The following is a 22,266-nucleotide window of genomic DNA, read 5'->3' as shown; positions in this document are numbered from 1 at the left end:
CTCAACAGATGAGAAATGGCTGAGGAGAGAGAAACTGAGTTCATGCTTGAAGTCAATGATATTATTATAATGTACACTATAATATTATAGTTTGCACAACATTACTGCTTTATTGTTAAATTTGTTTCCTTATTGCATTGTACATTGCATTGTTATTTCAGAGTGTTCTGTGGTGGAACTGTACTGTTACACCGTGTGCTGCCATTATCTACAAGGTTACGGTAAAGCAGCACGTTCCCCTGCGGCTGCAGCGTGCATCAGCTGCAGGAGGCAGTGCAGTAATTCAGTAAGGCCGCTGCAGCTCCTGCTTCTCCTTTGACCTTTCCCACCGAGATGTAGGGGAGCAGCGGCACTGGTGGAGGGGTGGGGTGTGGGAAGAATCGTCGCTCCAAGCTCCCACAGAACATACACAGAGTCAGAGAGGTACAGCACGGAAACAGGCCCTTCAGCCCATCGAGTCCGCACCGAACATCAACCACCCATTTACACACGTCCTACATCAATCTCTTTTATTTATTCTCTCCGCATTCCCATTAACTCCACCCCCTCCCCCCAGATTCTTCCACTCACCCACATGCTCGGGACAACTCACAGTGGCTAATTAACTGACCGGCCTGCACGTCTATGGACTGTAGGAGGAAACTGGAGCACTCGGGAGGAACCCTCGTGTTCACAGGGAGAACGTGCAAACTCCACACACACAGCACCCAAGGTCACGATTGAACCCGGGTCTCTGGTGCTGTAAGGCAGCGGCTCTACTGGCTGCGTCACCGTAACTGTTGTTGTTCGTCACTGGGTCAAGATTGTAGAATTCTCCATTTCCCACCATTGTGGGAGACCAAGCGGATAAGGACCCCAGCAGTTCAAGGCCAGATATCACCCTGGACGGCCAAGGATAACCATGGTTAGAGATAACCAAGGCCAATTACTACTTTCTCATTAGAGATGATAAATAACGAGGGATTAGCAAGAGCAGTTACTGCCATCTGGGGGAACTAGAGATAACTAGTAACAAATGATAACCAAGGCTTGTTACCATCTTTTTAAGCAACTAGGGATAATCAAGGACAAGTACCAGCTTCTTGGACAACTAAGTGATGAGGGATAACCAAGACCAAGGATAACCAGTGGCTAGGGCTAACCATGGACTTTGACAAGGCCCAACACAGGAGACCGGTCCAAAGGGGTAAAGTCCATGGGATCCAGGGCAAGTTGGCAACCTAGATCCAAAATCGGCTTGGAGGGTTGCTTTTGTAGTTGGAAGCCTGTGACCAGTCATTATCACATGGATTAGTGCTGGGACCCTTGCTGTTTGTTGTATACAGTACACGAATGTTCTGGGTATCATTGTCAGAGGTATTATTAGTAAGCTTGCAGATGAACAAAAATCGGTAGTGTTGATCGTGAGGAGGGTAGCCTTAGGCTACGGGATGATACTGGTCAGTTTATAAGATGGGCCGAACAATGGCAGATGGAATTTAATCCTGATGTAGTTGGGGAGGGCTCATAAGGGTAGGACATACACAAGGTAGGGCCCTGGGGAGTATTGAGGAATAGGGGGACCATGGTGTACAAGTCCAAGGCTCCCTGAACATGGCAGCACAGGTAGATAAGGTGGTGAAGAAGGCATGTGGGATACTTGCCTTCACTGGATATAAGAGTAGGAAGGTTATGGTACAACTTTATAAAACGTGGGCGAGGCCACAGTCAGAGTACTGTGCACATTTCTGGTCACCACACTACAGGAAGGATATGTTTGTGCTGGAGATTCATCAGGATGCTGCCTGGGATGGAATGTTTCAGTATAAGGAGAGACTGGATGGGCTGGGTTGGTTTTCCTTAAGGCAGAGGAGGCTGAGGGGGGACCTGATGGAGGTGTTCCAGATTACGAGGGGCATGGAAAAGGTAGATAGTAGGATGTTTGTCACCATGGTGTCTAAAACTAGAGGGCACATGTTTAGAGTAAGGAGGAAGTTTTTGGAGGGGAGCTGAGAAAGACTTTTTTTCACCCAGGAGGTGGTTGGAATCGGGAACACGCTGCCTGGTGGTGGAGACAGACTTGCATAACATTTCAGAAATATCTGGATGAGCACATGAATCACGAAGGCATTGACGTCTACAGACCAACTTTGGTACGTGGGATTAGTGTAGATGGGGACTTGATGGTTGGCATGGACATGGTGGGCCAAAGGGCCTGTTTCTGTGCTGTATGACTCAATGACAAATATCTCACCAAATAGGGACAACTAAGGATTAGGGATAACCAAGGACAGTCACCACCGATTCAGCCAACTAGGGATAACCAATGACTGGGAATAACCAAGAGCAGTTACCTTTTTAGGCCATTATGGATAGCCAATGTCTATGGATAACTGGGGCCAATTAGGATCTTTTCAGGCAACTCAGATAACCAATGACTAGTGATAACCATGGCATGTTCTCACCTTCTCAAACAACCAAAGTTAACCTATAACAATGGATAACTAGGGGCAGTTACCACCATCTTAGGTGACCAGGGATAACCGACGACTATCGATATCTGAGGCATATTACCACTGTCTTTGATAGCTAGAGAGCAAACCAATCATTAGAGATAACTAAGGTCAGTTGCCACCTTTTTGGGCAAGTAGGGATAACAGAAGACTAGGGATAACTAAAGCCTGTTATCAGCCCCTCAGACAAACTGGAGGTAGCCAATAACTACTGGTAGCCAAGGCCAGTTAACACAACCTCAAGCAACTGGGAATACCCAAGGTCAGTGATTATGAATAACCAATAACTAGCACTAACTAAGGGCAGTTAGCACCCTCTTGACCAACCGTGATTGATCAGTTGGTAAGATGGACAGAGCAATGGCAGATGGAATTTAATTCTGATATGTGTGATGTGGGAGGACTTTGGGAAGACTAGTAAGGGTAGGACATAGACAATAAATAGTTGGTTCCTAGGGAGTATTGAGGAATAGGAGGCCGTGGTGTACAAGTCCAAGGATCCCTGAAGGTGGAAGCACAGGTGAGGGATAACCAAGATAAATTACCACCTTCCCAGTCAACTAGGATTAACCAATAACAATGGAAAAGCAGGGGCAGTTAGCACCTCCTTGGGAAACAAAAGACTAGAGATGGCCAAGGCCAGTTTATCCCTAGCTGTCTGAGAAGGTATTATCAGGGCCTGGGGATAACCATGGCCAGTTACTACCACCACCTTGGGTAACTAGAGATAATCAATGACTTGTGATAATGAAGCTAGTTACCACTTTCTTGGAAAGCCAGGGATAACCAGTAACCTGGGATGGCCAAGGCTATTACCATCTCGTGAGGGAGCTAGAAATAACCAAGGGGATTTACTACCTTCTTAGGCAACTTGGAATAACCAATAAACATTTGCCCAGCCAAGTCCACTTCTAACCCAGGAACTATTATTAAAAGTGACCATTCCTGTATGTACCCAGTGAAGAGACAGTCCTCCTGACAATGCATCAATTCCAACTGGACACATTGCCTTCCTCCTGAGTCCCAAATCCTTTCTCCTCCTCTCTGCAAACTCTCTCTCTTCAAATTTGGATCTCCTCTACCTTGCTCGTTCCTGACCCCCGACGTGGTATTCTCATGCTGCTGAGCTCTTTCTCTTACAGTGACACACCAACCTGGAACCAGCTCTCAGCACCTTGCTGACTTGCTTCAGCAGCCCCTCCACACTCTTCAGTTTTGCAATGTCACTGCACTTCCCAACTGTTCAACCAAACAACCTTAATTTGGAAAAGGAAATTGGCTGATTCAAAGTTTTAAATTCTTTGACTCTGAATGTTCCAGGTTCTGGAGTTAAGTGGAGATATTGAAAAGGCCCAGGGAAATGCTAGGGCCCAAACCCAATAATATGGCTCAGCTCAAGTGCTGATGAGTGCTGGGCTCAGGTGAGCAATTTTGTTTAAGCTCATTTTGGGCTGATGCAGCACTGGAGAAAGCCCTTCTACAGGGCCCCATGTGTGTTCTTGGGATCAGTTAGGTACAGATTAAAGATCGATCTTACTGATTGGTGTAACGTTATTCTACAGATGGAGCCACAAGTCCCAAGTGAGAAGATGCAACGTACCCAGTTGTCCAGTGCCGAGGTAAATCTATGTGTGTGTGTGTGTGTGTGTGTGTGTGTGTGTGTGTGTGTGTGTGTGAATGTCTGTGTCTTTATCAGTAAAGTGTATATGTGTGTGCGTGTGTGTTGTGTTTGTGCATTATGCCCGTGCGTGGTTGGAGTACTCACTTTGAAGGCTGTTTGCAACAATGGTCCCTTCTGCTGAGGTTGAATCTCATGCCTATATTTCTCAAAGCTGCCTTTACTTTGTGGGGCTGAATGAAGCTGTGCTCACCCCGGGCCTGATACAACGTGCCCTGCACGCTGAGCACCCCATGCTCCAGCCCAAATGGATCCAGTGAGACCTGTGCTGACAAAGCCTCAGTGTGGAGAGGCTTTCGTAAAAATGACTTAAATGGCTGCAAATAATGAAAAGGATAAAAACTGTTCTAAAAATAAAATGAAAACCGCATTAAAATTCCAAGAAATAATTCCAAATGTGAACAAGGAGCAATTTTATCTTGCTTCTCCTGTTAATGTAGAAGGCCAGGGGTTCACTTTCAGTGAGCAGGGCTGTCCTGTGGGTGGAGCTTGGGCTGGCACAGGGTGGGGGAGACATGTTCTCCGGCCTGGGATTGGGAAACCCCGGTGTGACCAGGCTCCGGTACTGGACCATATGAAGGGTGCACTGGCATCCACCTTCAACGTGTCCTGGACTTTTGAAGGATCTGCTTAAGTCTGTGGCTCATTCACCCCAAGGTGTCTGATTGCCAACATTCCTGTCAGAACCACTGGCCATGGCCAGCTCGATCCAGGCATAGGGTGGCTGTGGACTTGGCATGGTCTGCTGTCCATCGGCCCACAGATACTTCTTTCTCCCAGAGTGTTGCTGCCAGGTACACTGAGCCCACATCCAAACGCTGATTAGTGCTGGAACGGGAGGCTGAGGTAGGAGAGTCAAAGTCACATTTATTGTCATATGCACAAGTACGTGTGAAATGAAAAACCTGCTTGCAGCAGCATCATAGTCACTTAGCATCAGATGAGCAGCATTCACAAGAAAAATATAAATTAAATGATTATATACAATTTTTACAAGAAAACACAAAATTAGGATAAAAAAATGAAGTCCATTGTAGTGCAAAGGGATCAAAGTGGTCACAGTGTAGTGATTAGTGTTGTGCCGGTTGGTTCAAGAACCAAATGGTTGAAGGGAAGTAGCTGTTCCTGAACCTGGTGGTGTGAGACTTAAGGCTTCTGTACCTCCTGCCCAACGGTAGCTGTGAGAAGATGACATGGCCCGGATGGTGGGGATCTTTGATGATGGATGTTGCCTTCTTGAGGCAGTGCCTGCTGTAGATACTCCTGATGATGGGGAGGGACGTGCCCGTGGTGTATTGGGCTGAGTTCACCACTCTCTGCAGCTTCTTATTTTACAGCACATTCGTATTGCCACACCAGGCCATGATGCAACCAGTCAGGATGCTCTCAAGTCAGCCATGATCCAATTGAATTGTGGAACAGATATCAGGGGCAGAATGGCCTACTCCTGCTTCTATTTCTTGTGTTCTTACATCCTCTCTGAAGACCTAGACAGGCAGCTGGGGTAGAAATTGACCCAACAGTGCGTGTTGTATGTCCTGGAGCCTACTGTTCAAACATCACTTCACTGAGTGTACACAGTTCCTCACAGAGTGCCTGTCCACAGCCATCATTCAAAGGCCAGACCCTCCAGGGTAACTTGAATGTGCGGACCAAACATGGTGAATAGTAGCAACTAGTTTAATTTAACATCCTGGTCAGCACAGACACGGTGGGCCAAAGGGCCTATTTCTGTGCTGTACTGTTCTATGTACTTCAAATAGTCAATGATACACCGTTGTTTGCTCTTCGCATTGTCTCTCAGACTTTCCATCAGACTGAGTAGTCCCACTTCCACACACTGCCTGCCCTATGCAGAATACTGCTGGAACTGTGCAAAATACAAACGGCATGAAGGAGTCAGTCAGGAGCACTCTCCTTCCTGACCACCAGCAGGAGCATCAGTCCAGAGGCTCGAGCACATAATCCAGGCTGGGTTTCCCAGCGCAGTACTGAGAGGCAGCTTTACTGCCATCGAACCTGTCCCAAGGATGAGGGGGGTGGATCTGAACCATCCCACAGCACAATTTTGGAAAAAAAAGTGGGGGAGTTCTTGTTAATCAAAAAGCAGGTGCTGAAAGTCAGAAATAGAAAATGGTGCAAAAATGCTCAATGGGTCAGGCGGCAGCTATAGGGAGAGAGAACTGATGAAATATTAGCTTGGTTTGTCTCTCCCTGGACGCTGCCTCAGCTGCCGAGTTATTGCTGTGTTTCTGCTCAGTCTAAACATCTCTGGCGTCAGCAGTGATCTGCTGTTGATCACATCGCAGTTGGTAGGAGCTTGCAAAACCCAGCTTCTGCGTTTCCTTACATTAAAGAGAGAACAGCATGTGACATCAGTTTCTCAGGGCTGGGTTTGGGTGTGAATTTTCTCGGTCCACTGTTGCCTCATTCTTTGTTTCCCTGACGTTTGATGTTTCTGTGTCCTGGTCTGTTTTGTCACAGAGTCAACATCTGTAAGTGATGTTGGTCACAGCATTCACTGCCCCATCACCACATCCTCTTCACTGTCCCCTCTCCAACAGTGCAAGTGATGCTCCGCTCAGCCCCTGTGGAGCTCTGCTGATAGGCCCGTTCCCTCTGTTCTTTTTAGCTCTTGGTCCTGTAACACAACACCTGTAGGTCTAACTGTCTGGTTATACCTTTGATGTATGACATAACCAGACAATGGTTTCAGTCTGCCTGGTATCATTAAATCCATATTATTGTTATTAATGTTGGCAATAACATGCCTCTCTCAGTGCCCCATTTTGTGTTAATTTTCTAATTGTGGAGTTAACGGATAAAGGAATTGGGAGAGGTGCAAAACAAGCTGTCATGTCCTATCATCCACGTTAGACTGCTGCACAGTGAAAACTGCCTCTGACTCTCTTGTAATGTTTTAACTGCATACGCTGGAGAAATGTTCTACATACATGTCCTCCCCAGCTGATGCAGTCCTGACCTGTCTACGGCCCGTACCTGCCAATTAGCATTTGGGAGACTGGTGGGATGGATTTGCCGGCTGCTCCTGCCATGGGAGAACTTTGTTTGTGGCCACATTTCCAATTTGTGAACCATCTGGGTTACGAACAATTCACAAGATTGGAAACCTGCTGTAACCGGGGGAGGCTCTGTTCACTCTTCCCATATGAAAGGTTGTAGAGTTACTGTAAACTGTTTATTCAAAACAGTTAGGCCAAGTACAGTTATCCACACTTCCACATTTTGTTCTCCCAATGCTGAATCTCTTAGTGGTTTAGAATCAGATAACTAATGTGTTTTTATCTGTAATTTGTCACAAGGCATTGCTCAGGCTGGTGATGTTACACATGACACAGCACTGGCAGGAACATGTCGAGCAGTCCCTGTGTTTCCTGTCCAGGCTCAGACCTGAAGGCAGGGAACTGGGCTGAGGCAACAGTGGGTTGCTGACATAAAGGGAACTTTACCCCATTAAGGGCTAGAGATGTGGCAGCTTTGTGGTGGGATTTGAGGGGCGGAACAAAAAGTCTTCTTCTGTTGCTTGGTCCCACCTGTAGTTTTTTCAGGTTAGGAGCACACAGTCTCTTCCACTGGTGCACTGAACTATCTGCTGGTGATGGCAGTGAGCTGTCCAGGTAGCTGCTGCTTTATGAACTTTTTAATAGTGCTGGATGTGTCTCAGGATGGTGAGGTAACAACACGTCCTGTTGCTGCTCCTCAGCTCATTTCAACACACGGCACATTTGAAAATCAGAATGAGGAAATCTGAAGTAAGAGATAAGGAGATGAAAGTGTGTCAGTACTTTCTCAGTTATAACAGGCTGTGGTCTGGCTGGCCAGTGGTGGTCTGTCCAGTGGGCCAGCTGATGGATCAACCATTTACCTTTCACCATTAGGTTTGCTGGGATGAACAGCTGCCCTCCTTGGTCATGGTACGAATTGTTGTTGGAGAGTGTGTGCATAGAGGAAGTGTTAGAACATAGAACATAGAACAATTACAGCACAGTTCAGGCCCTTCGGCCCACAAAGCTGTGCCGAACATGTCCCTACCCTAGAAATTACTGGGCTTACCCATAGCTCCATATACCGATCTAACAGTCTCTTGAAAGACCCTATCGTATCCGCCTCCACCACCGTTTCCGGCAGCCCATTCCACGCACTCACCACTCTCTGAGTAAAAAATTTACCCCTGACATCTCCTCTATACCTGCTCCGCAGCACCTTAAACCTATGTCCCCTTGTGGCCACCAATTCAGCACTGGGGAAAAGCCTCTGACCATCTACCCGATCAATACCTCTCATCATCTTATACACCTCTATCAGGTCCCTCCTCATCCTCCGTCTCTCCAAGGAGAAAAGGCCGAGTTCCCTCAGCCTGCTTTCATAAGGCATGCTCTGCATTCCAGGCAGCATCCTTGTAAATCTCCTCTGCACCGTCTCTATGGCTTCCACATCTTTCCTGTAGTGAGGTGACTAGAACTGAGCACAGTATTCCAAGTGGGGTCTGACCAGGGACCTATATAGTTGCAACATTACCTCACGGCTCCTAAATTCAATTCCCCGATTGATGAAGGACAATACACCGTATGCCTTCTTAACCACAGAGTCAACCTGCGCAGCTGCTTTGAGTGTCCTATGGACTCAGACCCCAAGATCCCTCTGATCCTCCACACTGCCAAGAGTCCTACCATTAAGACTATATTCTGCCATCATATTTGACCTACCAGACAAGATGCATGGGACTATGTGTTGTATATGGCCCATTCCTGCTCCCTTCCAACCCCCCTACCTGCCCCCTTCCAGCCCCTTACCTGCTCTCTTCCATCCCCCTTCCAACCCCCTTCCATCCCACTACCTTCCCCCTTCCAGCCCCTACCTGCCAGTACCTACACCACAAGTTTTATGTCAGTGGAAATACCTTCCAATGGGAAACACAGATGGTTGATGGGTCCAGAACAGTTTTCTTCCAAGCCCACCACCATTGTAGCTTAGGGCACTGAGACCAGTCTTGTAACCAGGAGAGGGAAAGAGGTCCCAAGATAAACTCTGTGATCCAGCAGAGAATTCTGCAGAAGTCATTTTATTTATTTCATTAGCAGTTAAACATGAATGATTTTTGTCAATCAAAGTATGAGATGTGTGACGTAGGTGCATAGATCAAGTTGAGCTGTGGGTCAGTGAGATCATTCTCGGGGGGGGGGGGGCACAAATGACATCGGTAGTAAAAGGGATGAGGTCCTGCGGAGTGATATAGGGAGTTAAGAAGAGGTTAGCAAGCGGGACCTCGGGTAGTAATCTGTGGATTACTCCTTGTGCCATGAGCTAGTGAGGGTAAGAATAGGAGGATATGGCTGAAGAGTTGGTGCAGGGGGCAAGGTTTCAGTTTTTCTGGACCATTGGGATCTCTTTTGGGACAAGAGGGACGGGTTGCACCTGAACTGGAGGGGGACCAATATCCTGGCAGGCAGATTTGCTAGTGCTGCTAGGGTGGGTTTAAACTAGATTGGCGGGGGTTGAGGTGGGATCCAAATCAGTGAGGCAGATGGGTGGCAGGAGGTTGAGACAGAATTCAATGCCAGTAAAGACAGTGGACAAGTCAGGCAGCAGCATAGCAGGGAGTGAGGAAAGACTGTTGGATTAAATTGCTTTTATTGCAATGCAGGAGGTCTGGCAGGTAAGGGGATGACCAGGGTATGGGTAGCTACATTGGACTGGGAGATCATAGCCATTACTGAAACATGGCTAAGGGAGGGACAGGACTGGCAGGGTACAGATGCTATATGTGGGATAGAGAAGAGGGAATTGTGTTTTTGATTAAGGGGAACATCACGGCAGTGGTCAGAGATGAAATTCCTGAGGGATCATCCAGTGAGGGTTTATGGGTGGAGCTGAGAAATAAGAAGGGGATGGTCACCTTGTTGGGGTTTACTATCGGACACTTAATTGTCAACAGGAATGAGAAGAATAAATACGCAGGGAGATTGCAGAAGGTTGCAAGATTAATAGGGTTGTCATAGTGAGGGGATTTTAACTTTCCTAACATTGACTGGGACTGCCCTAGTGCTAAGGGCTTAGATGGGGTGGAATTTGTTAAGTGTGTTCAGTCAAGTTTCCTCAGGCAATATACAGAAGGCCCTACTAGGGAGGGGGCAAAGCTTGACCTACTCTAGGGAAATGGGGCAGGGCATGTGACTGAGGTGTCAATGGGAGAACACTTTGGGACCAGTGATCATAGTTCTATTAGTTTTAAGTTAGTTATGGAAAGGGACAGAACTAGTTCACAAGTTAAAGTTCTAAATTGGGGCAAGGCAAACTTTGATGGTATTAAGACAGGAACTTGCAAAAGTTGATTGGAGTAGGTTGTTTGCAGGCAAAGAGACATCGGGCAAGTGGGAGGCTTTTAAAAGTGAGATGTCGAGAGTTCAAGATCTGCATGTTCCTGTCAGAGTGAAGGGCAATGCTGACAGAAGTAGGGAACCCTGGATAATGAGGGATATTGATGCTCTGGTATGGAAAAAGGAGGCAGGGGTCGGGTACAGGCAGCTGGGATCGAGTGAATCCCAGGAGGAGTACAGGGGATGCAGGAGGATACTCGAAGGAAATCAGAAGGGAAAAAGTGGGCATGAGATCACTCTGGCAGACAAGTTTAAGGGGAATCCAAAGAGAATTTTTAAGTATGTTAAGGGAAAAAGAGTAACTAGAGAGAGAATAGGGCACCTCAAAGACCAAAGTGGACATGTTTGTGAGGAGCCGCAGGAGACAGGTGAGGGCCTCAATGAATATTTCTCCTCTGTTTTTACCGTGGAGAAAGACATGAAGGCTTTGGAACGAGGTTGTTAATGGGGATGCCTTGGGGATCATTAATGGATTTGTCTTAGTCTGCATTACAGCAGAGGAGGTACTGGATGTCTTAAAGCATATTAAGGTAGATAAATCTCCAAGGCCTGATGAAGTCTCTCCAAGAACACTGTGGGAAGTTAGGGAAGAAATTGCAGGAGCCCTGGCTGAAACATATGCATCATTGTTTAGCAACGGGTGAAATGCTGGAAGGTTGGAGGGTGGCGAATGTTGTGCCTTTATTTAAGAAAGGCTGCAAAGAAAAACCTGGGAACGACAGACCAATAAGCATAACATCTATGGTAGATAAGTTACTAGAGGAGATTCTGAGGGATAAGATGTACAAGCATTTGGAAAGATGGATTGATTAGGAATAGTCAGCACAGCTTTGTGCGTGGGAGATCATGTCTCATGAATTTGAGTTTTATGAAGAAGTAACCAAGAAGGTCAATGAGGGCAAGGTAGTAGATGTAGTCTATATGGACTTCAGTAAGGCCTTAGATAAAGTTCCGCATGGTATCTGCTATGGGAAGTTAGATAGCATGGGATCCAGGGACAGCTGGCTAATTGGATACACAGTTGGCTTGATGGTAGGAAGCAGTGGGTGATGGTGGAAGGTTGTTTTTCAGTCTGGAGGTCCGTGATTAGTGGTGTTCCCCAGGGCTCAGTGCTGGGCCATTGCTATTTGTCCTCTATATCGATAATTTGGTTGAGATTGTACCAGTCATGGTCAGTAAGTTTGCAGATGACACCAAAATAGGTGGTGTGGTTGACAGTGACAATGGTTACCAGGATTTACAGAGGGATCTTGATCAGTTGGGGAAGTGGGCCAGGGAATGGCAAATGAAGTTTAATTCAGATAAGTGATTATACTACAGACCCCCCAGCAGCCACCAGGATTGTGAGGTACAGATATGCAGGCAGATTAGGGAAAAGTGTAAAAACAGCAGGGTTGTTGTCATGGGTGACTTCAACTTCCCCAACATAGACTGGGACCTCCTTAGTGCAAGAGGTTTAGACAGGGCAGAATTTGTAAGGTGCATCCAGGAAGTTTTCTTAAATCAATATGTAGATAGTCCAATGAGAGGAGGGGCCATACTGGACCCAGTGTTGGGAAATGAGCCTGGCCAGGTGACTGATCTTTGAGTGGGAGAACACTTAGGGAACAGTCATCACAACTTACTAAGTTTTTAAGATGGCTATAGATAAGGATAAGTATGGAGCTTGCAGGAGAGTATTAAACTGGGGCAGGGCAAATTATAAGAGTATTAAGCAGGAACGAAGGAGAGTTAATTGGGAACAGCTGTTTTTGGGCAAGTCCACATCCAACATGTGGAGGGTGTTTAAAGACCAACTGCCCAGAGTACAGGACAGGGATGTTCCAGTAAGAAGGAAGGACAAGGATGGCAAGGTGAGGGAAGCTTGGATGACAAGAGAGGTCGTGAATTTAGTCAACAAGGAAAAGGAAGCGTACGTAAGGTTTAGGAAGCTAAGATCAAACAGGGCCCTTGAGAAATATAAAGAAGCTGGAAAGGAACTCAAGAAGGGAATTAGGAGAGCCAGGAGGGGCCATGAGAAGTAGATTAAAGAGAATCCCAAGGCATTCTATATATCCATCAAGCGCAAGAGAATAACTAGGGAGAGGGTAGGACCACTCAAGGATAAAGGAGGGAACTTGGGTTTGCAGGCAGAGGATGTGGGTGATGTTCTAAATGAATACTTTGCATCGGAGAAGAACATGGAGGATAGGGAGATCAGTGTGGAGCGTGCTAATATGCTAGAGCATTTTGAGATAAAGAAGGAGGCAGTGTTGGGTCTCTTAAAGAACATTAAAGTGGATAAGTCCCCCAGGTTATTGAGAGAGGCAAGAGATGAGATTGCTGGGGCCTTGAGCATGTCCTCTCTAGCCACAGGCGAGGTCCCAGAGGACTGGTGAGTAGCTAATGTTGTTCCGTTATTCAAGAAGGGAAATAGGGATAATCCTGAAAACTATGGACCAGTGAGTTCTACATCAGTGGTGGGGAAGCTATTGGAGAGGATTCCTAGGGATAGGATTTAAGAGCATTTGGAAAACTATGGCCTAATTAAGGACAGTCAGCATGGCTTTGTCAGGTCTTACTAACCTGATTGAGTTTTTCGGAGAGGTGACGAAGGTGATCGATGAGGGTAGAGCTGTGGATGTTGTCTACATGGATTTTAGTAAAGCGTTTGACAAGTTCCCTCATGGTGGGCTCATCTAGAAGATTAAGATGCATGGGATTCACAGTGACTTGGCTGTTCGGATTCAGAATTGGCTTGACCATAGAAGACAGAGGGTAGTGGTCGATGGGACCTGATGGGACTTATTCTGGCTGGAGGTCCATGACTAGTGGTGTTCCGCAGGGATTCGTACTGGGACCTATGGAAGGAAGTTATGTTGCAGCTTTATAAATCTCTAGTTAGGCCACGTCTAGAGTATTGCATTCAATTCTGGTCACCCCATTATAGGAAGGATGTGGAGGCTTTGGAGAGGGTGCAGAGGAGGTTTACCAGGATGCTGCCCGGATTAGAGGGCATGTGCTATGAGGAGACACTGGACAAACTTGGGTTGTTTTCTCTGGAGCGGCAGAGGCTGAGGGGGGACCTGATAGAAGTTTATAAAATTATGAGTAGACAGCAAGTATCTTTATCCCAGGTTCTAAATGTCTAATACTAGAGGGCATGCATTTAAGGTGAGAGGGTAATTTCAAAGGAGATGTGTGAAGCAAGTTTTTTACACAGAGAGTGGTGGGTGCCTGGAATGCACTGCCAGGGGTGGTAGAGGAGGCAAACACTATAGAGGTGTTTAAGATAGGCACATGAATGTGTAGAGAATGGAGGGGTATAAACATTGTGTAGGCAGAAGGGATTAGTTTAGTTAGGCATTTAATTACTAGTTTAATTAGATTGGTGCAACATTGTGGGCCAAAGGCCTGTTCCTGTGCTGTACTGTTCTATGTTCTAAGTGCAAGGTGTTTCATTTTGGGAAGACGAACGAGGGTAGGACTTTCACAGAGAATGGTAGAGCTCTGCGGAGTGTTGTAGAACAGAGGGACCTGGGTGTACAAGTACATAGTTCCCTGAAACTGGCGTCGCAGGCAGACAGGGTGGTGAAGAAGGCATTTGGCATGCTGGCCTTCATCAGTCAGGGCACTGAGTACAGAAGTTGGGATGTTACGTTGCGGTTGTACAAAATGTTGGTGAGGCCGCATTTGGAATATTGTGTTCAGTTTTGGTCACCCTGCTGTAGGAAAGATGCCATTAAGCTGCAAAGAGTGCAGAGGAAATTTACGAGGCTATTGCCATGATGTGAGGGGCTGAGTTATGCAGAGAGGTTGAGCAGGTTGGGACTTTTTCACTGGACTGCAAGAGAATGAGGGGTGATCTTATAGAAGTGTATAAAATCAAGAGGGGCATAGGGTGAATGTGCACTGTCTTTTTCCCAGGGTTGGGGAATCAAGAACTAGAGGGCATAGGTTTAAGGTGAGAAGGGAGAGAGTTAATAGGAACCTGAGAGTGGTCAGTGTATGGAACAAGCTGCCAGAGGAGGTGGTTGGGGCAGGTACATTAACAACATTTAAAAGGTACTCGGACAGGTACATGGATAGGAAAGGTTTAGAGGGATATGGGCCAAACGTGGGCAAATGGGTCTGGCTTAGATGGGAATCTTGGTTGGCATGGATCAGTTGGCCCGAAGGACCTGTTTCCATGCTGTATGACGTTATCTCTTCACATAGTAGAACAGATTTGAGGCACAATGTAGCAGACTTCTAACGTTCCTATTAATATCATTTATTATTATTATTCAAGATGGTCATTGCCTGTTGAATCTGTGACCTGGATGTTACTTGCCCCTTATCAACCTAAGCTAAGAGTGGAGTTACCAAAGCCACAGAAGTGGCCCACAGCCTCCAGGAATCAGGGATTGGGACCAGAGCCATGGTTGTAAGGACTTGACATAAAAATTATGAAAGTTTTAAAACTTGTTCTAAGAATAGTTTTGTTGAGTGGTTAGTAAAGTATCAGATGTGGGGCAAGAAAAGCTGGTTGACTAACAGTTGGGTAACAAGGAACCAGTTCACATTGCAGCTTGTGTGGGAAGATGGCACAACAGTTTACCTCCAGGAGTATGTCCGGAAACCTCAGGAGATAAGCTATTTGTAGATCAGAAATCTACGGCTTGTATGGGGACTTAATTTGCTTTGCTGGTGCAGGCAAGTCCTGTGGACATCTGGCTGAATTGCATCATGAGCAGAAGGTCAGATGTTGGGCAGCACAGCGGCAGAACTAGTGGAGCAGCTGCCTCACAGCGCCAGAGACCCAGGTTCAATCCTGACCTTGGGTGGAGTTTGCACGTTCTCCCTGTGCCTGCACGAGTCTCATCCGGGTGCTCTGGTTTACTCCCAGTTCCAAAAGCACGCAGGTTGTTAGGTTAATTGGCCTCTGTAAATTACCCCAAATGAGTAGGTGAGTGGTAGAATCTGGGAGGAGTTGGTGAGAATGTGGGGAGAATTAGTGGGGAATGAGATTGCTCAGTGAGCTGGCAGAAAATTCGATGGGCCGAAATGGCCTTTTTCTATGTTGTAAGGAAATGTGGTAAAATGGTAATGTTTCACAACAAGTTCACGGACTCCCAGATCTCCTTTAACTATCTTCCTCAATCTGCCTCCTGTGGGATTCCATTCCCAGTCTCTCCAACGCTCTGACCATTCCGACAGGACCACCTTCCGCACCGCTCCTTCTGATAAGTCGTCTCATTTCCCCACCGCTCTTTCCCCTCCACTGTGTCCATCCCATTTCAGTTCTGCTCTCGTCCCCTCTGCTCCCACCTGGAAAGTGGACAGGGTTCCACTTATCCTTATTGACCTCATTAAAGCTCATAAAATTCTAGCAGGGTTTGAGGGAAGAACCAGGAAGGACGTTTCCCTGCTGAGGTCACAGCCTTAGAATGAGGGGTTGGCCATTCAGGACAGAGAAGAGAAGAAATTTTCTTCTCCCACAGGACGGTGATGTTTGGGAGTCTCTACCCAAGATGGAAGATCAGTTGCTGAGTACATTCTAGACAGAGGTTGATAGATTGTTGGATATTAAGAGAATTGAGGGGGAAGGAGTTAGCGCAGCAGTAAAAAATCAGCAATGATCTCAGTAAATGTCAGAGCCTGCATGAGGGGCCAAATGGCCTCCTTCTGCTTCTACTTATATTCTGTGCTTCTGTGTCCTCACCTTCCACCTCACCAGCCTCCACATTCAATGGATGTAATTTCCACCACCTTCGACGTGATGCCACACTTCCCCTCCCCTCGCCTTTCAATATTCCAAAGGGACTGTTCCCTCCGCAACTCCTGTTCACGCTTCCATCTCCACCAATCACTCCTTTCCTCACAACACTTCCCCATGCAACTACGGGAGATGCCACGCCTGCCCTTTCACCTCTCCACTCCCCATCATCCAAAAGTCATTCCAGGTGAAGCAGTGATTCACTTGCACTTCTTCCGATCTAGTGCACTGTATTCCGTGCTCACAATGTGGTCTCCTCTACGTCGGGGAATCCAAACTCACTGGGCGCCCATTTTGCGGAGCCCTTGCATTCAGCCTGCACACGTGACACTGAGCTTGTAGTTACTCTAACTCTCCATCCCCACTCTGTCTTTGGCTTCCCACACTGTTCTAACAAGATAAGACAAGATATCTTTATTAGTCACATGTACATCGAATCATGCAATGAAAATGCATCTTTTGAGTGGAGTGTTTATGGGGGCAGCCCGCAAGTGTTGCCACGCTTCCGGCGCCAACATAGTATGCCCACAATTTCCTAACCCGTATGTCTTTGGAATGTGGGAGGAAGCCAGAGCACCCAGAGGAAACCCACGCAGACACAGGGAGAACGTACATTCTTACAGACAGCGGCCGGAATTGAACCCGGGTCGCTGGCATTGTAATGGCGTTACACCCAATGTGAGCTCAAGAATTAGATTTTTAGAAGGCCCTTGATAAAGTCCCACATTAGTGTGCTAAATTTAAGCATGTGGTCTTGGGAGTAATATACTGGCATGGATTGAAAATCAGTTGGCAACAGGAAACAGACTATTGGAATAAAGTGTCTATTGTTTGGGTTGTAGGCGGTGACTAATGAGGAACTGCAGGCATCAGTGCTTGGGCTATCACTATTCAGAACACATGTCAATGATTAGGATGAGAGAATCAAACGTAATACTTTTAAGTTTGCCACTGAGATGGGCCTGAGTGGGATTGTGTGCTGTGAGGGGAATGCAAAGAGGTTTCAAGGTGATTAGACAAGTTGAGAGAGTAGGCAAGTACATGGCAGATGCAGGTGGATAAATTGAAGTTATATACTTTGGTGGGAAACTCAGAAAGGCAGAGTATTACTTAAATGGTGACAGATCAGGAAATGTTGATGTACAAAGGGATGTTGGTGTTCTTGAACACCAGTTGCTGAAAGCAAACTTACAAATGCAGCAAGCAGTTACAGAGGAAAATTGTACATTGGCCTTCATTCCAAGAGGTTCTGAGTACAGCAGCATGGTGGCTTGATACCATTGTACAGGGCCCAGAGTCTCCCTACCAAAGGAGGGGTACACTTGCCAGGATCCCTGGGATGGTGGAACTGTCACAGAAGGAGAATCTGGCTCAACTAGACCTGTATTCACCAGAGTTTAGAAGAACAGGAGGAGATCTTATTGAAATTTACAAAATGACAGAGTTCAGCGTGGACAGAGGGAGGATGTTTCTCCTGGCTGAGAGTCTGGAACCAGGAGTCAGTCTTAGGAAACAAAGCCTGAATGTGGTGCACCTATGGAATTCCCCACTGTAGGGGATGATGGAGGCTAAGCCGCCGAACATAAGAAGTAGATAGATTTTAGACATAAGAGGCATCAAGGTCTATTGGGAGAGAGCAGGAGGTAGTATTGAGGCAGAGGGTGAGTGATGGTTGTATTGAATGTTGGGGGGTGGGGGGAATGAATTGTCCATCCCCACTCCTATGCTTCTACCTTTTGTCTAGACTTGTCACAGCCCTTACCACTGAAATCAACCGTTTCAGATAACCAGCCTCTCCAGTTTCATACCTCACATTTCCAGCATTCGGGACTTTCCTCTCTCTCCTCTTCCAGTAATTCCACATTTCATTCTTCTCCCCCCGTTACACCTTCCCCCAACACATCTTTCGTCATTCTCTGGTCTTCACCACCTCCTGTGAGCTGATAGTACCAATTGTCATGGAGTCATAAAGCATGGGAACAGGCACTGTGCCGACCATGGAGCACCCATTTGAACCCATCCAACACTCGTTCTGTTTTATTCTCCCCACTTTCCCATCACCTCCCCCCAGATTCTACCCCTCGTATGCTGTGGCCACTTAACCTACCAATCTGCACGTCTTTGGGATGTGGGAGGAAACCGGAGCATCCAGGGCAAGCGCACACAGTGACAGGGAGAATGTGTAAACTCCACACAGACAGGACCTGAGGTCGGGATTGAACCCAGCTGCACCGTAGTGCTGCCCACTGTGCCCATCTCACTTTGGTCTTCACCCTGTCTCAGACATTCCTTTGTTCTCTCCAGTCCTCATCCTTCTCTGCAACGTAAAACTTGTTTCATTTCTAACTCTTCACAGTGCTGATGACAGGTGCTGGACCTGAAACACTAACTCTGCTCCTCTCTCCACAGATGCTGCCTGACCTGCTGAGTGCTTCCAGCATTCTCTGTTTTGGTTTCTAACTGTGCTGTGTCTTTTCTCTGTGCAGCAGAGATTGTTGTATGAAGAAGCCCTGTACACAGTTATCCATAGCAGTGGTAAACCGGCAGGGGACCAATGTGAGGACAAGAATGAGCTCCTTCAGTACCTGCAGAACGTGAGTAGATCAACTGAAACATCTCTTCACCAACAGGTAGTGAACATCTTCCCAGGGACTCAATGGGTAAAAAGAAAGTCAACGTGCATTGGTGGTATCTATATGGTGTCTAGACATCCCAGAGCCCACTCCCAGTGCCTGGATGTCCCAGCACCTTCTCAGAGCGTCTAGACATCCCACAGCCCACCCAGTCTAGACGTTCAAGAGCCCATTCACAGTGCCTAGACATCTCACAGCCCACCCACAGTCTAGACAACTCAAAGCCTACTCACAGCATCTAGACGTTGCAATTTTAACACAGTATGATCCCACTATAAGGTATGGATATGAACAAGTAGTCTACTTTGGTATTGTTACTGGATGCACATTATCCAGAACATCAGTGCAATCTCACCATTCTCCCCTTTGCAATAACGGCCTGAGATGTAGCCCGGAGGTTTGGAGGGATCCTTTGCCTGGCCTTTGAGGCTGTGCAATTCCTTCACAAGGTTCAAGGTTGGGGGAGAAACCATGTCGACATTGATGGCTAAATGGAACAGGTGGATGAAGGACTGTTCTCCCTGTCCACCCCATCTCCTGTGCACAGTTCAGGAAGGAGTGATGGCACCTGAGAGGCTGCAGGGAATAGGGAGAGTTACAGGTACCAGGGGAGGGTGTCCAACAACAAAGGAGACTGAGGGGAGCTGTAACTGAGTGGAATCGAATTCTGAGGGGCTTGGGCAGAGTAGAACCTGTTTCCCTCACAGAGGGGGTCAGAGAGTGGCGAGCACAAGTTGAAGGTTTACAGGGGACTCAGTGAGTGATGGGAGTCTGGAGCTCACTGCCTGCGAGGGTGTTGAAGGTAGAATCCTTCACCACATTTACAGTCACCCAGGTGAGCATTTGAGGGACCCTCCCCGCAGGGCTATGGACCAAGAGCTGGGAAATAGGATTAACCTGAAGGTCCTTTCTGATCGGCATGGAGGCGATGGGCCAAATGGCCTCCTTTTGTGCTGTGAACTTCAATGAATCTATGAAAGGGGCACTTTTTTCTCTTCCTGGTGTCCAGTGAAGTCAGCATTCCAGGAACAAGAGGCACAAGACCCCAAAACTGCGTTTGATACTCCCCAATTGGGGAAGAGAACAGAGGCACAGTCTGCAGCTGATGAGGACACTGGTTAGTCAGAACCGGTTGAATAAAGTAGGTGGGGTTGGCATCAGGGCAAGGAACCCATCACCTGGGCACCCATCCTTGGCCAGCCCCCACGCATGTGTGTTTGAGACAGATGGAGACTCTGCCCCATTATATTGAGCGAAGGTGGCTAAGAGGTGACCTTAAAGAGGTTGATAAAATCATGAGAGGCATAGATAGGGTAGATAGTTGCAGTCTTTTTCCCTGGGTAGAGGAGTCTAAAATTAGAGGGCATAGGTGTAAGATGAGAGGGGAAAGATTTAAAGGGGATCTGAGAGGCAGGTTTTTCACACAGAGGGTGGTGGGTATATGGAATGAGCTGGCAGAGGTGGTGGTAGAGGCAGGTATAATTACCATAGAACCATAGAAAACCACAGCACAGAAAACAGGCCATTCGGCCCTTCTAGTCTGTGCTGAAACATTATTCTGCTAGTCCCATTTACCTGCCCCCCAGTCCATACCCCTCTAGACCTCTCTCGTCCATGTATCTATCCAATTTACTCTTAAAAGTTAAGAGCGAACCCGCATTTACCACATCAGATGGCAGCCCGTTCCACACTCCCACCAATCTTTGAGTGAGGAAGTTCCCCCTAATGTTCCCCCTAAACCTTTCCCCTTTCACCCTAAAGCCATGTCCTCTCATACTTATCTCTCCTAATCTAGGTGGAAAGAGCCTACTTGCATTAACTCTGTCTATGCCCCTCATCATTTTATAAACCTCTATCATATCTCCCCTCATTCTTCTCCGCTCCAAGGAATAAAGTCCTAACATGCTCAATCTTTCCCTGTAACTCAACTCCTGAAGACCTGGCAACATTACAACATTAGAAAAAAACATATGGATAGGTACATGGATAGAAAGGTTTAGAAGGATATGGGCCAAATGCAGGCAAATGGGATGAGCTTCGATAGGCATTTTGGTATTGTATCGGTTTATTATTGTCACTTGAACCGAGGTACAGTGAAAAACTTGTCTTGCATACCAATCGTACAGGCCAATTCATTACACAGTGCAGTTACATTGGGTTAGTACAGAGTGCATTGAGGTAGTACAGGTAAAAACAATAACAGTACAGAGTAAAGTGTCACAGCTACAGAGAAAGTGCAGTGCAATAAGGTGCAAGGTCACAACAAGGTAGATCGTGAGGTCAAGAGCCCATCTCATCGTATAAGGGAACTGTTCGATAGTCTTATCACAGTAGGGTAGAAGCTGTCCTTAAGCCTGGCGGTATGTGCCCTCAGGCTCCTGTATCTTCTACCTGATGGAAGAGGAGAGAAGAGAGAATGACCCGGGTGGGTGGGGTCTTTGATTATGCTGGCTGCTTCACCAAGGCAGTGAGAGGCATAAACAGAGTCCGTGGAGGGGAGGCTGGTGTCCGTGATGCACTGGGCTGTGTCCACAACTCTCTGCAGTTTCTTGCTGTCCTGGGCAGAGCAGTTGCCGTACCAAGCTGTGATGCATCCAGACAGGATCCTTTCTATGGTGCATGGATTAAAGTTGGTGAGTGTCAAAGGGGCAAGTTGGGCTGAAAGGTCTGTTTCTATGTTGTATAGAACACCACATTAGGAGATGAAGATTTAGTGTGGAGGACCCAGCTGGGGGATGGTCCTGCCTTTGGACCTCCAAGTGATCCCTAGAACCGTTCACAAAAATCAGCCTCAGCTTCAATGATCCCCACCACTGTTATCCGTGCAAATTGCATCTTGTATATTTGGGATGTCAGACTGGTAAATATTATGTTTTATTGAATTACATGGATTCTAAAGCTCAGAATTAGCCGATCCATAATTAATATTGGGTGCAGTGCAGTTTAAGCTTCAGATGTTGCAGGGGTTGTATTCACATGCATCCACTCGATGGACATCCTGCTACCTAAAGAAACAACCAGGCATCGCAGAACATGAGAGTCTTTGCTCTCCCAAACAAAAGCAGTAACCCTGAAAGATCACCAGACAAAGAAGCAGAAGTCGGCCACTTGGCCCATCGAGTCTGCTCCGCTACCTCACCATGAGCTAAACTATTCTCCCATCCAGCCCCAGTTCCCGGCCTTTTCCCCATATCCCTTGATCCTCTGACTAATTAGATACCTATCAATCTCTTCCTTAAACACCCCCAATGATCGGGCCTCCACAGCTGTATGTGGCAACAAATTCTTTAAAACCACGACCCTCTGGCTAAAGAAACTTCTTCTCATT

General features: G+C 47.0%; 1 protein-coding gene across 1 annotated transcript in view; it reads left to right on the top strand.

The window, feature by feature from the left end:
* The window catches only part of unc13d (unc-13 homolog D (C. elegans)), a 102,206-nt gene that overhangs the window by 2,939 nt on the left and 77,001 nt on the right, over nt 1-22,266 (top strand). Inside the window, 2 exon segments of the mRNA XM_052033355.1 lie at nt 4,055-4,111; nt 18,792-18,899. Coding sequence (XP_051889315.1) covers nt 4,055-4,111; nt 18,792-18,899 — 165 coding nt within the window.

Source organism: Pristis pectinata, chromosome 18 (assembly GCF_009764475.1).
Source record: "Pristis pectinata isolate sPriPec2 chromosome 18, sPriPec2.1.pri, whole genome shotgun sequence".
In the NCBI taxonomy this organism is placed as follows: Eukaryota; Metazoa; Chordata; class Chondrichthyes; order Rhinopristiformes; family Pristidae; genus Pristis; species Pristis pectinata.
The sequence above is the reverse complement of the archived record's forward strand: the minus strand, read 5'-3'. Positions and strand labels throughout refer to the sequence as shown.